Below are 15826 nucleotides of genomic sequence, written 5' to 3' on the forward strand. Positions count from 1 at the left end.
GAATCTGGGAATCTCTATGTCTAATATTTAAACCTGACTTGTCTCCTCTCCCTTACTTCTCTGGGCATCATAGCACTCTGCCTGTATCCTAAGTGGGGAAAACATGAAACAAACTTGACATTTCGTAACTGTAGCCTCCATGGAATTTGGGGTTGGTGAGAAGCTGCCGGTCTTTCCGGGATATTTTTAAACAACTAGCCTTTATGTCGAGTGTTTCAGTTGCTTCATCCAGGGAGTTAAATGGTGATGTTCTCATAGTAGTTAATATGCCTTTTTAAGGACTTCCCTAGCAGTGCAGAAAATTAAGCCCTGGAAAGAATTTGGCACAACAGTTAGTCATCCGCCTTGCTTTAAAGCATACCCAGCTGGTACAAAGGGGGGTGGGGAGTACGGGTGGAAAAAGGCCGGGTAAAGCAATTTATTGTCAAGCACGTCGTGTTTTATTGACACAGTCTCTCTCCAGGCAGTATTCACATGTTCCGAATTGAAGCTTTCAGCTGGGACAGAGCTGGTTAAGCAAACAAACCGAGTCATTTGAATGCAATGATTAACAGGAAGCCAGGCAGCAGGCACAGTTAACAGCCTTCCACTGGGAGAAGACGAGGCTTGGTTTCGAGTTCCAGAGCGATGCCTGGCCGAAAGGTCACTGATAGAGATTTTCCCGCGAGGACAGGTAGGGTCATTGGCCTCTGGAACCTCCCTGGGGTGGGGCATTTTTGCGTCGTAATTGGTTATAAGTTACTTGGAGGCTGGGCAATGGATCTGCTTCGGAAGTCTGTCAATGAAAAAAAGGAAACAGAAACAAGCTAAGAAAAGGGAAGGGAGAGAAGAACGAGCCAAGGAGCTTTGCTCATCAGAGCCTCATCCGTGCGGGATGGTACATCCGTGCGGGATGATACTGGGACCTGGGGAAAACGTAAGTTAAAGGAAGCTTTGCTCCAATTCTGTCTCTGAAGACACTTGGCTCATTTCCTGCTTTGGGAAGATGGGCTCTTGGAAGTACAGTCTTTTCAGCCTATCTCTCATTGCTGCCTTGATGCTTATGTTTATGTACGATAGAAAATTATGGAAGAACTATCATTTCCCGAGGGCGGTTTCCAATATTTCAGTCTTAGCGGAAGTCTGCTTGCAGATGTTCAGTGGGGAGAGTTTTTATACAGCGGACAGCGCACGGAAAACCACCCTGGAAAACTTCACCTGCCCCGAGTACAAGATTCAAAACCACTACATAACAGAGACTCTCTCTGAAGAAGAAGCCCGCTTCCCTCTGGCTTTCACACTTACTATCCACAAAGATTATGACACTTTCGAGAGACTCTTCAGGGCCATTTACATGCCCCAGAACGTCTACTGTGTGCACGTGGATAGTAAGGCGACAGACACCTTCAAAGAAGAGGTGCGGCAGTTACTAAGCTGTTTCCCCAATGCCTTCCTGGCCTCTAGGATGGAGCCGGTGGTCTATGGTGGCTTCTCCCGGCTCCAAGCTGATCTGAACTGCATGAAAGATCTGGTGGCCTCCAAGATCCCCTGGAAATATGTCCTCAACACCTGCGGGCAGGACTTTCCTCTGAAAACCAACAAAGAAATAGTTCAGTACCTGAAACGGTTTATTGGGAAGAACCTCACCCCAGGGGTGCTGCCTCCTGCACATGCAGTTGGAAGAACCAAGTACGTCCACCAGGAGCTGTTAGACCATAAAAATCCCTACGTGCACAATACAGCAAGATTAAAAGCTCCCCCACCTCACAACCTGACCATTTACTTTGGCACTGCTTATGTGGCTCTCACACGGGAATTTGCTAACTTTGTCCTCAAAGACCAGCGTTCAGTAGACTTAATCTCCTGGTCCAAGGACACGTATAGTCCTGATGAGCACTTCTGGGTGACACTCAATAGGATCCCTGGTATGTATATTTTGTTTCTCTTACAATGAAATCTTTGTCTCAATGCTATTAATTTTTTAAAGAGACTTTGTCTTACTGTGCTCAGCCCAGGCTATCCTGGAACTCCCGAGTTGTCATGACTTTCTGGATATCTGGGATTACAGAGATTTCAGATGAGCCTCTGTGTCTGTCTTCATTTTCATTAATATATACGACATATCGATGCTGAATAAGCTCCTCAAAAAGTGGTAAATTTTATCTTTTTCAAGACAAGCTTTCTCTGTACAGCTCTGGCTGTTTTGTTCTGGAATACATTCTGTAGAATTGTCTGGCCTCTAACTTGGAGATCCAACTCCCTCTGCCTCTTGAGTGCTGGGATTAATGGCATGTGACACTGTGCCCTGTGGTAAAAAAAAAAAGTAATTTGACATAATAAACATTTAGGGCTGGAGAGATAGCTCAGTGGTTAAGAGCACTGACTGTTCTTCCAGAGGTCCTGAGTTCAAATCCCAGCAACCACATGGTGGCTCACAACCAACTGTAATGGGATCTGATGGCCTCTTCTGGTGTGTCTGAAGACAGCTACAGAGTACTCATATACATAAAATAAATAAAATAATTTTAAAAATATATCTTGGCAGTTGCAAGTGGTAGCTTTTGAATGTGGAATATTTATTTGTTGATTTTTTTAATTACTAGTTTTATGTATAAACCATGGTGAATACAATGTGCTTTGATGCTAGCAAGCAGGATGGAATGACTGACAAGCTACTTAGCTTACCTTGCTTGCCTGTCACTTTCTTGGGGTTGCAGGTCTCATGAAAATTACTGTCTTCGTGAAGTACAGTCACCCTGCTGTGTGGTACTCTCTGGCCTAGTCCTCTGTCTGTCTGGAATTTTGTACCCTTTGGTCAGCCACTGTCTATTCCCTCCCCACAGACCCCAGTCCACTCTCTTAGCAACTCCTTTTTCCGCCATCATTGCTTTGCATAGGGTCCAGGTATTCATGAGATCGTAGTGTTTTGCCTTTCAGTGTTTGGCTTTGTTCCGTTTGCACAATATCTTCCTGATTCATCCATGTAGCTACAAGTGACAGATTCCACCTTATATAAAGGACTAAGTACTTTCTTTCCATTTTGTATGTATATTCCATTGCTGTTAAAGTCAAGAAAAGAAAAAAAAAGTCACAGAAATTCTCCTCACAGACTGGGAGGTAGGGCTCAAGACTGTTTTATAGCTGATGGGGAAATGGCTTGGCAGAGTCAGGGTGAATCTTGCTTGTGTGGTTTGGTTTTGCTGATCTACCCAACTCTGGGACCAAAGACCCATCCTAGATGGATGTTTTCTTTAAACCTAGTACCTATTTTAAATTAACACCATTATGAGGCAGGGAAAGGTGACACACATCATTAATCCCAGGATTTGGGGGGTGGTGGTGGTGAGCAAGCAGAGTTCTTTATATTCAAGGACAGCCCGGTCTACATAATGAGCACCTGGCCATCCAGGACGACAGTGAGATTCTGGCCATATGAACAGACAGACAGACAGTCATTATGGCGTTGGAAGGATGGCTCAGCAATTAAGAGCTCAAACTGCTCTTGCAGAGGACCCTAGTTCAGATCCTGGCACATTAGGTGGCTCATAGCTATCCATAACTGCTGGGGATCTGATGCCCTTTTCTGGTACCCATGTACACCTCACTCACACACAGATAGTGCACCCATACATATAATTAAAGTTAAGAACTAAATATTTATTAGAAATGGGAAATAAAATTAAAACTCAATAGTATTAATAATATTTGAGTGGTGACGGGTATGTTTGCCCCCGTTCCCGGCTTTTAAAACGGGAAGCAGGTTGATCATCATGGCCCATGCCTAAAATCCCAGCATTTGGGTGCGAAGGACCAGGAACTCAAGGTCATGCTAAGTGAGGCCAAGAGTTCAAGGCCAGCCTAGGCTGTTTTTTCCTGGAATTGGGTTAGAAACACCGACAACAACCTGAAGGAGTTCTAGACCAGGGCCTCCTCTGCAGAGAAAAAGACATTTGAAACGATTAGACTCCCGGTTCTGCTCTCAGTAGTGAAGACACAGTGATTAAGTGATTAATAACCCGAGACTCCTGAGCCTGCTCTTTTTGTGTTTTGTTTTGTTTTGTTTTGTTTTGTTTTGTTTTTGTTTTTGTTTTGTTTTTGTTTTTTTTTTTTTTTTTTTGAAACAAAGTTTCCCTGTGTAGTCCTGGCTGTCCTGGAACTTGCTTTGTAAACCAGGCTGGCCTCGAACTCAGAGATCTGCCTGCCGCTAACTCCTGTGTGCTAGAAATAAAGGCATGTGCCAGCACTGCCCAGCTCTGAGACTCATCTTTCCAATCCTATTTTCTATTGGGTATCTGCTGTTCCTGAATGATCTCTACCTTCTTCAACACAAGTTCCAGATGAGTCGACCAATCTCAAATTGTTTACAGTGGATTCAGTCAGTTCTATTTTAATTCAGTTCGAAATAACAGTTGAGACACGGTTCATGAAAAGCAACACCTTTAATTCCAGAGTTCAGGAGGCAGAGGTAGGTGAATCTCTGTGAGTTCAAGACCAGCCTGGTCTATATAATGAGTTATAAGCCAGCCTGAGCTACATAATGAGACCCTGTCTAAAGAGGGGCACAGGTAGCTGTGGTCAACATTCTGATCAGATTAGAGTTTCTGTAGTTTGTAAATTCAACCTGTGATATGCATATGATCTTCCTTGGAGCTTAAAAGAACTGAGTTTACATTGGAATGAGCGAGCAGAGCTCTACTGCTGGGGCTGTGATCTTAGAACAGAAAGATGGTGATGTACTGAGTTAAAAGAAGCAGGCCTCAAAAACAGGTGGGAGCCCCTAAGTATATTGTTGTCTCTCCTCCTCATCCTCCTCCTCTTTCTCTTTCTCCTCCTCTTCCTCTTTCTCCTCCAAGCGACTGTGGGCTAAAACGTCTGAAACTGCCAGGTAAGTTGAATCTTGCCTACTTAGACATTCCTGGTCAGTGGCTTCACAGTTATTGGGAAGCAAAGCCTAGGAGAGGATAGGTCACGGACAAAAGCTGTCCTTCAGGGACCTTTCTCCACCTAGGTTTCACCTCCTGACATTTCCACCATCTTCCAAACTGATGCCGCTGTGAAGCCATTGCTGAGGTCAAAGCCCCCATGATTTGATCTCTTCCCAAAGGCCCCACGCATGAACACCGCTGCCTTAGGAACAAAGCCTTGAAACACTTGAGTTTTTGCAAAGATGTTTCAGTTCCAAACTAGCACAGGGCCTGAAAAGGGGGTTCGGGTTCGGGGAGAGTTTGGTGATGGTGAGCCTGGAGAACAGGCTCTACCTGTTTCCAGGTTCCATTGACCTCTAGGCCAGACTCTGGACCCGCCCTGTTTTATCCCATAGTCTCTCTCCTGGATCCTGGACATGGCTGGCTTACTGTATTTTTATCTTAAGCGCTGCCCATGTTGTAATCCATTGAGACTGGTGCACTCCTTGAGCGCAGGTGCCAGGACCCAAGCTTTAAGTGATGGAAGCAGGAAACGGATCTGAACCACAGTAGTCTAGGGAATGTGGCTCATTTGTGGCCTATAATGTACCTGAGAGCTTACATCCATAGGAAACTTATGCTTCCCAAACCAATTGGGCTCATGAAATTTTTGAGATCACTGAGTCTATGGCCAGAGCTGTATGAGAGAAAAATCAATCAATCGGGGGTAGGGGATACATTTTACTACTAGTTGAGCTTAAATGATCTCTGTTTCGTATATGTATGAGAAAGGGGACCAGTTAGTTAGAAGACCCATGAGCTCGTTTGTGGGTTTGTTTTGTTGGTTTGTTTGTTTGTTTTGTTTTGTTTTGTTTTTTGAGACAGTGTCTCACTATATAACTCTGGCTAATCTGGAGCTCACCTACATATACCAGGCTGGGCCTTGAACATAAAGATTTTCCTACCTCTGCCTTCAAAGGGCTGGGACTAAAGGCATATGCCACCAGTCTGGCCTTCACCCGTGAGTTTTTTATAAGTACACAGTCTCTTAAGAGGGAACCAAGGTTCCTGCAGACTTCACTCACCTGTTATGTAGGTAGGTTACCAAGGAAACGAGTGTCATCATTTCTTTATAAATTTTATAAAGAGAAAGGGGTTCACTGTGTCTTGAATGCCTTACCTTACTCTATTCTCCCCTTTGCTGGCCTCTGGCTTTGTTCCATGATAGTCTGTGGTCCTGCACACCCTATAAGCCACTTCCTTTTTCCTCCTTCCCTAGCTGAGGTACAGAATTATTTCCTAGTTTTCTTGCGAGAGTACAATTCACACCTGTGTCATCCCGATGTCAGATACTGACAGGACTCAAGGCACAGAGACGTTCACTCACTACATTTTAAGCGACGATAATGAGGGTCTTAGTCGCAGGAAGTTACAACATAAAAAGTGAACCAACAGAATTGAAGACTACCAGAGGTTTTGACATTTTAATTAATTATTTTTTTAATTGTTATTTTCCTATGTCAGAAATTGATGGGGACTAGAAAGGTGGGTCCAGTGACTAAGAGCATTTGAGCACTTGTTCTTGCAGAGGACCCAAGTTCAATTTCTAGCACCTATATGGTGGCTCACAGCAATCTGTAACTCTAGCTCCAGGGGATTGTACAAGTGTGGTGCACAGCTGTACACACACACACCAAATGCCCACCCACAAAACAACAAACTAAAATTTTGTTTAAAATTATCCCAATGGATAGTTGAAATGACTTGCCTACATTTTGTGGGTCCACATTCACTGCCGGGGAAAATGGGTTGAGGTAGTCTCAGAGATATATCAGGCAGTAAAGTCCTTGCCTTGCAAACACCAAGACCAGAGTTCTATCCCCAGAAACACGTCTTTGCTATTTAAAGGCAGTTGTGGGGCACACTGGCAAACCTGACCAAGCCCACTCAGTCAATCAACAGGTTCTCCAGCGCAGGAGTGAGGATTAAAAAGAAAAAAGACAGTTAGACAACATTGTAGCATGACCCTGGTCAATTCTGAGACTGAAGGCAAATTTAATTTTCCCAATCCACTTTTTATACCATTTTAATTACATGCAAGTATTGAAGGCAAGCAGTACAATAAGGAAATAACAAGGCAGTAAGCAAAGTCCGGGAATTACTGCCATGACAGTTGTTTAAAAGGGCTTGTTATAATGACCAAAATACTTGAGCCCACTTCCCAGTCCAAGCCCCAAATCTTGCCTGAAGTTTACTTCTTTTGTTGCACCCTAAGATTAAAATTCCTGCCTTAACCCCACTTCCCTATTGTAGCCTAAAGTTAGATTCTCGTGGAGACTTACTTCCTTATCATGGCCTAAGGCCAGATTCCTGCCTAGGGGCACCCCAAAAGACCATCCACACAAACCTCAGTGCTGATGGGGGGGCTCCCTGGGGAGCCCACTTAAATACTCGGCTGGAATTCAGGCCAATAAGAGACCTTGTTTTAAAAAGGACCAGCTAGACAACACCTAAGGAATCCCACCAAGAATGCCTCACACGCCTGTGTAGTCTCACCCACAGGAACACGAAGAAAATGAAGCAGGTTGAACACTAGGGATCCTGTTGGCCCTTTCACCTTTTAGGGTCTCAAAGGCTCAAACAGAGACACGAGGTGATTTGTATATTTCATTGTAAGCAGCAATTTCTTCCTTCTTTCTTTCTTCTTCTATTAATTAATTGATTAATTAATGAATCTATTAATTGGTTCTTTGACACAAGGTTTCTCTGTGCCCTGGCTGTCCTGGAACTGGTTCTGTAGACCAAGTTGGCCTCGAACTCATGGAGATCCACCTGCTTCTGAGAGCTGGAATTAAAGGCCTGTTCCATTACACCAAGCTTTCCTTCCTCCCTCCCCCCTCTCTTCCTCCTTCTTTCTTTCTTTCTGTTTTTCAAGACAGGGTTTCTCTGTGTAGCCCTGGCTGTCCTGGAACTCACTCTGTAGACCAGGCTGGCCTCGAACTCAGAAATCTGCCTGCCTCTGCCTCCCAAGTGCTGGGATTAAAGGTGTGAGCCACCACTGCCTGGCTTCCTTCTTTCTTTTAAACCAAGCATTTCTTCCCTCAGTGACCTATCTTAATATTATCATGAAGAGACTGAAAGTAGACTGGGTGCTGGAGAGATGGCTCAGTGGTTAAGAGCACAGACTGCTCTTCCAGAGGGTCCTGAGTTCAATTCCCAGCAACCACATGGTGGCTCACAACCATCCGTAATGAGATCTGACCTCCTCTTCTGGTGTGTCTGAAGATAGCTACAGTGTACTTACATATAATAATAAATAAAATCTTAAAAAGATTTATAAAAAGTAGAAGAAGAAGGAGGAGGAGGAGGAGGAGGAGGAGGAGGAGGAGGAGGAGGAGGGAGAAGAAAAGGGAGGAAAGGAGGAAGGAAGAAGAAGAAGAAGAAGAAGAAGAAGAAGAAGAAGAAGAAGAAGAAAGAGAAAGAAAGAAAGAAAGAAAGAAAAAAGAAAGAAAGAAAGAAAGAAAGAAAGAAAGAAAGAAAGAAAGAAAGAAAGAAAGAAAGTAGGTAGGCTGGAAGACCGAACAACATGGCTTAGTGGGGAAAGGCACACACCACCAAACCTGTTGACCTGAGTTCAATTCCCAGGATCCACCTATATAGACATACTAAATGGATTAATTTTTTTACAAAAAATTAACTTAAAAAAATACATGGAAGAAAAGGAAGAAACTGAGAGTTAGGGACCAGAGCCACTGCTGCCAATTGAAATGCATTTTAGACTTTATGAGGACTATGGAGTGGGTTCCATAGACAACCTACACATCTGCTTACTCTGTCCAGTTAGATGGTACTTATTGGTGGCATATCATCACTACCACCACCACCACCATCATCACCACCACCACTGTTGTACTGCTGAAAGTGACACACAGTTCTCACACATGCCAGGCAACTGCTCTACCACTGAGCTACACAATAACAATGGCTTAAAGCCTGCCTCTACCATTAAGAGTCTGTTGATCTTCAAGCAAGATACTTAGTTTCTCTGAGCTTAATCCCTTTCTCAGATTCTGAGGATGAAATATCTCTTTGTAAGGCTGATAGAAGAAGGGTTAAACAGTATCCAAACTGACCCTGGCCGGTTGTAGGAACTCATTTGATGCTAAGAGAGAAAGGGGGGCAGACATGGATTTTTTTTCTCTTTTCTCTTTCTTCTTCATTGTTGTTTAGTTTTTATTGTTGTTTTGTTTTGTTTTGTTTTGTTTTGTTTTGTTTTGTTTTGTTGAGGCAGGGTTTCTCTGTGTGGCTCTGGCTGTTCAAGAACTTGTTCGGTAAACCTGTCTGGCCTCTAACTCAAGAGATCTGCCTACCCCTGCCTCCAGAATACCGGGATTAAAGGCGTGGGCCACCACGGCCTGGCAAGCATGGATTTCTTACTGTTGGCTCTTGAGAGTTTCATATTGCTATTCGAAAACTTCTTGGTAAGATTAAGGAAAAAACAATGCGCACACATGTTTGGTATGGAGGCGTTAGGTTAAGTTCGTGATTAGGAAGGGGAATGTGGTCACTGGGGTGACACAGGCGTCTGGTCTTGGTTTTTTGTTTTTGTTTTGTTTTTTTCTCTCCAGGAGTAGCAAGCACTTTGGGAGCTGGGCAAAGCCTCTCTCTGCTTCCCAGAGACAAACTCTTACCCGTTTGCCACACCCTTGTTCATTCGGTTCTCCCTTTAAGGAATGCTCTTTATCTTTGCTGTTCATTCCAACCAGCTGCCCTTGAAAGTCAGCCAGAGTCACCTCTCCATTCCTTTCTCTGTTCCCAGAACCAGCCCCCGCCCCGCCCCGCCCTGCCTCGCCCCCTCGCCTCCTTGTGCCGCCTCCCCCCTCCTCTTGACACCTCCATTCCATTGTGTAAATCTATCTCAGTTCCTCCTACAATAGGTTCCTGTGTGGCCTGCCCACACCGGATGTGAGGGCCGTAAACTGAATGGCTGCGACCACACTTCTACACTTTGTTCTAACCTCCTCAGCCCGACCGGTACCAAAAGCTTGTGGAATGAGGAACATGATTAGGGTGGAGGAGATCCATCACTCCTCTGGGCAGGCTTGCTTTGCAGCCCAAACAATTCAACTAATCTCAGGTGGAAACCAGGCAACAGCAGAGAAACAGCCTCCTGGCCTTTCCTTCTTAGTACTCCCTAGAGTCTAGGGCCCACACGGTACGGTACAATCATATAAACACCTTACACTGCTTTTACACTGTATTAGGTATTTAAAATCGTCTGGAACTGGTTTAAAGTCTGCAAAGGATGTTTAGGCTCTGGGTGGGTTACTATGCCAAGGTATAGAAGGGATCTGAGAATCTGCTGACTCTGGTAACTACAAGAGGGATGCAGAGCTCCACGGGCACCCAGAGACAATTGAACTGTTACTTTCATCTTAGAAATATTGTCTACAGACGTATTTTTTTCCCTTTTTTTTGTTTTGTTTTGTTTTGTTTTTTCTTTTCTTTTTTTTTTTTTTTTCAAGACAGGGTTTCTCTGTATAGTCCTGGCTGTCCTGGAACTCACTTTGTAGACCAGGCTGGCCTCGAACTCAGAAATCCACCTGCCTCTGCCTCCCAAGTGTGCGCCACCACTGCCCAGCTTTTTCCCTTTTCTTGCAGAAAGTTTATCTAATGGATTTTTCAGTTCTGGCCCAAGTGGGTTTTTTGTTTGTTTGTTTGTTTTTTGTTTTGTTTTGTTTTGTTTTGTTTTTTAAATAGGAATGAGTCCTATCTTCCCATGCCCTCGCCCCCCACGGGCTTCTTCTAAGGGTGTGCCCTTTGCTACCTGTGTGATACCATTCAGAAAACACTCCTGGGAGTGTGGGTGACCCATGGGACTTCTCAGTCATCATCAGACCGCTCAGGGCAAACGACCCTCTTCATGGATCTGAAGAGTGAAGTTATGTGCTTTTCGTTCCTGTCTAGGAAAGTGGGGAGGATGGGGAAAAAAAAAAAAAAAGCATTGCTGGAATTTGCCTGAGTGATTTTGGCCCTGTGAGGGAGGCTTCGATTTAAAATATCCAGAAAATGTAGTCCAAGTGGGTAGTTTGGCTCCAACTTGAAATCCTGAGTAACTGCTGTTCCCAGAGAAACCACTCTGCCAGCTCTACACTTAGTCCTTCTTTGCTTTGGAAAAAAAGGGCAATTATTATTATTATAATTATTACTATTATTATTAGAATTATTAACTATTCTGTACTGAGAACTGAGCCCAAATGAGCTTGTCCCCTCCACCCCTCCCCATCTCCCCACCCCCACCCCCCACCCAACTCCTCACTCTTTACTGCTCCTCCCTGCAGGGCAGTGGTTTAGGGCTCCCTTAGATACAAGGATTTTCTGCCTCTGTGACTTCTGTGTTGCCAGAGAATCACCATGAACTCGAGGCTAGCCTGGTCTGCCTAGTGAGTTTCAAGCCAGCCAGGGCTACTTAGGGTGGCCCTTCCTGAAAACAGAATAAAGCCCCCTCCAAAGGAAACCTAGTCAGGTATAATGGTTCCCACTTGTAATCCGACCCTCTGACAGACACTTCCCATCCCAGTCCCCGTGTTGGATCTCATCTTCTGAGAGTTGTGTGTGAATGGAAGCATACAGCTGGGGCGCCTTTGAGTGGGAGCCCTGTCACCCAGGCGTGGTTTTATGTTCATCCATGTTGGAGCTTGAATCTGTTCCTTCTTCCTCCTCTGCTTCACAGCAGGGGAGCAGCAGGGGAGCTGCAGGGGAGCTGGCTGCAGGGCTGCAGGGATTTGTGTGTCCCTTGGTTTGCTGACAAACACTCGGGATGTCCCTGTTTTTATCTCCAAAGACCCATACTGCTATGGACATTGCTGAACAACTTTTGGGGATGCATGCTTTCATATCTTCTTAGTAAATAGAGAACAAGAGTGGAGTTGCTGATCCATATGGTAACGCTCTGTTCAACACATTTTCAAACCTTTGCAGTGGAACCCAGGACCTCACACACAAAAGATAGGGGCTTACTGCCAAACTTCACCCCAGACCCCAGATATGGCTACATTTCTGTTAAAAATTAAATTCAGACCAGGCAGTGATGGCTCATGCCTTTAATCCCAGCATTTGTGAGGGAGATCTTTGTGAGTTCGAAGCCAGCATGGTCTATAGAGAGTTCCAAGAGAGCCAGGGCTACACAGAGAAATCCTGTCTCGAACAAAACAAACAAACAAAAACGGGGAGACGTGGGGAGTAATCTATAACAAAATGAAATTGTCACGCTGAATGTGGTGGCACACACCTAGAGTCCCAGCTAATTTATAGACAGAAGCTGAAAGAGAACTCAAGGGCAGCCTGAACAACTTGAAAAGGGGAAGGGGAGGGAGATAGGGAGGGAGGGAGGGAGGAAGGAATGGAGGGAGGGAGGGAAGGAGGGAACAGGGAAAGAGGGAGAAGGAAATTAGTTGTCCAACATAATAGAGTAAAGGGTGAATTTAAGTTTCTGCCTAACCAGGTAATTAAATTAAAATAAGTTAAAAAAGAAACAAAGCAGGGCGTTGGATGTAGACAGAGTGTGTAGTTACTGTGATCAGGCCCCTTTCTGTGCATTGGATGTAGACAGAGTGCAGCCTGCCCCCCACCCCTTCCCATAAGAACCTGTCCCCAGTCTCCTCCTAATTGCAGCTCCTGAGCCCGGAGCTCAGGCCTGACCTGGGATTTTAGGCAGTGTTTGCAGCTTTTGCTATTTGGTTTCCTTCGTCTCTTGGTCTGTCTGCCTACTACAGTTTTCTCTTTTCTGTGTGTTAATATTTGCTTTGATTTCTTTCTTTCTTTCTTTCTTTCTTTCTTTCTTTCTTTCTTTCTTTCTTTCTTTCTTTCTTTCTTCCTTTCTTTCTTTCTCTCTCTCTTTCTTTTCTTTCTTTCTTCCTTTCTCTTTCTTTCTTTCTCTCTTTCTCTTCCTTCCTTCCTTCCTTTCTTCCTTTCTTTCTTTCTTTCTTTCTTTCTTTCTTTCTTTCTGACAAGTTCTCATGCAGCTCCAGCTGGCCTCAAACTCACTACATAGTTAAGGTTGGCCTTAAATTTCTGATGTTCCTGCCACCATCTCCTATATGCTTGAAGAGCAAGCATGTGCCACAACACCCAGGCACACTTTCTTAGCCGTTCTGCTTTGACAACACTTATGTAACTTAGCTTGTTAATTTTGAGACAATGTCTGATAGCTTTCCACAGACATTTGCTTTATTTTGTAGAGTCACAAATATCTCTCTTCCTAGTTTTCCATCTTAGGAATGAAGTCGATTTCAGATTCCTGCAATGGTTACAATTCTAACCTCCCTTCTAGGGCCAGGGGTAGTGGTTTTCTCTTGGTGGTGCACTCAGAAGTCAGAGGCAGGCAGATCTCCGAGTTCAAGGTTCGCCAACTGGTCTACAGAACAAGTTCTAGGACAGCCATGGAGAGAGAGACAGAGAGGGAGAGGCAGAGAGACAGACAGAGCGACAGACAGTTCCAACCTCCTTCCATTCCTGGTGAAGAATGACCACTCACCCTTGTATATTTTTTCCATTCAAATACAGAGCCATGCAAAGCTCCTTTTGGGTGCTTCTGTGAGTCGAAAGGGTTCAGTCCTGCTCTGTGAAAAGTCCAATTTCTCTACTCCAATTGGGCAAAAGCCAGGAAGGGGTATAAGTTTCTTCTGGTTTCTAGAACAGTGAAGGGAGATGGTGTTAAGATAGAGGGAGAACTGGAGAAATAGCTCAGTGGTTAGAAGCGTTTGCTGCTCTTACAGAGGACCCAAGATCAGTTCCCAGCACCTAAAATCTGGTACATCACAATAGCTGTATCTTGAGCTCCAGAGAACTGGAGGTCCCTTCAGGTCTCCATGACCACATACACAGATTCACACACACACACACACACACATAAACAAATAACGGATATCAAGGAAAAGGCAGAGTTAGGAATGAAACTAACTGTAATCGTAGGTCACTGTCCACAAGATACAGAGAGCAGAGGTAGAAGCCTAGACTTGCTCAGAAGGCTGTCGGGCCCAGGGCAATAGAGCTCTATGAACAGCTGTTTTCCTACTTGCACAAAAGCTTAAGCTGGTCGCTAGCTGCTGCCTGAAAGGGACGCTTCAGTTAATGCTGTACTTCACACATCACAGCTGAGTCTCCTCTGTGCGTGCAGATGTGCACACAATGACTTACAGCCTGACCAGTAATATATGCAACAGGCAAAGCCCAGGACAGTTGGAGACCCTGTCCCACAAATATCTGAGGAGTTCTAGCTGCTCACTCTTGCAACTATGGAGACATTATCTTCTCTTTCATAATTGATTGTACTGCCTCAAACTATAAGCCAACATAAACCTTTCTTCCTTACATGGATGCACTCGGTTCTTACCGCTTTTTGTTATTAAAGGTTATCGTTTTTATGTATATGAGTGTTTTGCCTTCGTGGGAGTGGTAACCACAGAGTCAGAAGAAAGCTTTGGAGACCCTGGAATTGGGATTTCAGATGGATTCAACCTTACCATGTAGGTGCTGGAAACAGTACTAGCTAGGGCCCTCTGTAAGAGCACTGTGGTGCTTGAATGAGAATGGCTCCTACAGACTCATGTATTTGAATGCTTGGTGCCCAGTTAGTAGAACTGTTTGGGAAGGATTAGGAGGTGTGGCCTTGTTGGAGGAGATTGCCCCTGGGAGTGGGCTTTGAGGTTTAAAAAGCTCAGTCTCTCTGCCTGTAACTTGCAGATCAAATGTGAGCTGTCAGCCTCTCCCCCAGCACCACACTTGCCTGATTGTTGCCATGCTCCCTGCCGTGATGTTCATGGACTAGCCCTCTGAAACTGTAAGCAAGCCCCTAATCAAGTTCTTCTTTTTATAACTTGCCTTGGTTGTGAGAACTCTCTACAGCAACAGAACTGCAACTTGTCTAGGCGGCAAGTGCTCTTGACTTCTGAGCCATCTCTGCAGTCCCTTCCACTGCATCTTATCAGATGGTTGGTCACAGGAACAAGAAAAGGAAACCAATGAGAGGCGGCTGTTGTTATCTTCTATTTGCAGATAAGGAAGCTGATTTGGAAGCCAGCATAGCCTTGCTTAATCTAACAAGCCCCAGTGCACGGTCACACAGCAGGTCCTGTAGCTCAAGCAAAGTAATCAGTGAGCGTACTACTACTTGAATGACCAGAAAATGTCTAAAGATCTTAAATGAGTTTCAACTTTTGTTATTCAAAATGATGACACTTGAAAGATATATAGATTTCTCCTATGTGCCGCCTGTAACATTTAGCCACACTGCCCCATCATAGTCTTATCTATGTGAGTGTGTGTGTGTGTGTGTGTGTGTGTGTGTGTGTGTGTGTGAGAGAGAGAGAGAGAGAGAGATTCTATAATTACATGAACATTTCCACGTGTGTCCTAGCAAAGGATCTCCTATATAGTCAATAGACACTTGTTACTAATTAATCCACAAAGCCAATTCTAGAACCACTGGTTCTGAACAATGCTCACAATGGCTTACACAAATCTGTGATTTGACCAAGAGTCTTGTGTAAAAGTATGGCTTTTCTATGCCTTCCTTTGTTCTATATAATGATGTGGAGACCTTTATGTTTGTTAAAAGCTTCAGGCACTAAGCCAGGAAATTCTGGGCTATTCTAACTCCACAATGTTGGCCTTAGACTACTTTCCAGCCTACTTCCCAGCCATGTAGCCATGTGGTCCCTAACCTGCCATCTTAGTCTCATCCTAGTGTCCCAGTGGTGAGCGACTCCTCTGGTCCGTCACCTGAGACTCTCCCTCTCTCTCTGGGCATGGAAGTTCTGCCTTATTCTTTCTTGCCCAGCCACAGCTCTTTTTAAATTTCTAAAAAATGATTCATTTACTTTATGTATATGAGTACACTGTGGCTGTCTTCAGACACATCAGAAGAGGGCATCAGATTCCAT

At 44.5% G+C, this 15826-nt stretch overlaps 1 protein-coding gene and 1 non-coding gene across 2 annotated transcripts in view; both read left to right on the forward strand.

The window, feature by feature from the left end:
- Window positions 1–398: 398 nt before the first annotated feature.
- Gcnt2 (glucosaminyl (N-acetyl) transferase 2, I-branching enzyme) overlaps window positions 399–15826 on the forward strand; it is a 101125-nt gene continuing 85697 nt past the window's right edge. Inside the window, exon 1 of the mRNA NM_023887.4 lies at window positions 399–1904. Within this exon, the coding sequence (NP_076376.3) occupies window positions 986–1904 (919 nt within the window). The 5' untranslated portion in view covers window positions 399–985. The remainder of the gene's footprint in view (window positions 1905–15826) is intronic.
- Window positions 6422–6493, forward strand: Mir5124a (microRNA 5124a). Its single transcript, NR_039585.1, has one exon. It is a non-coding gene; the product is annotated as a microRNA 5124a (primary transcript).

Source organism: Mus musculus, chromosome 13 (assembly GCF_000001635.26).
Source record: "Mus musculus strain C57BL/6J chromosome 13, GRCm38.p6 C57BL/6J".
NCBI lineage: Eukaryota > Metazoa > Chordata > Mammalia > Rodentia > Muridae > Mus > Mus musculus.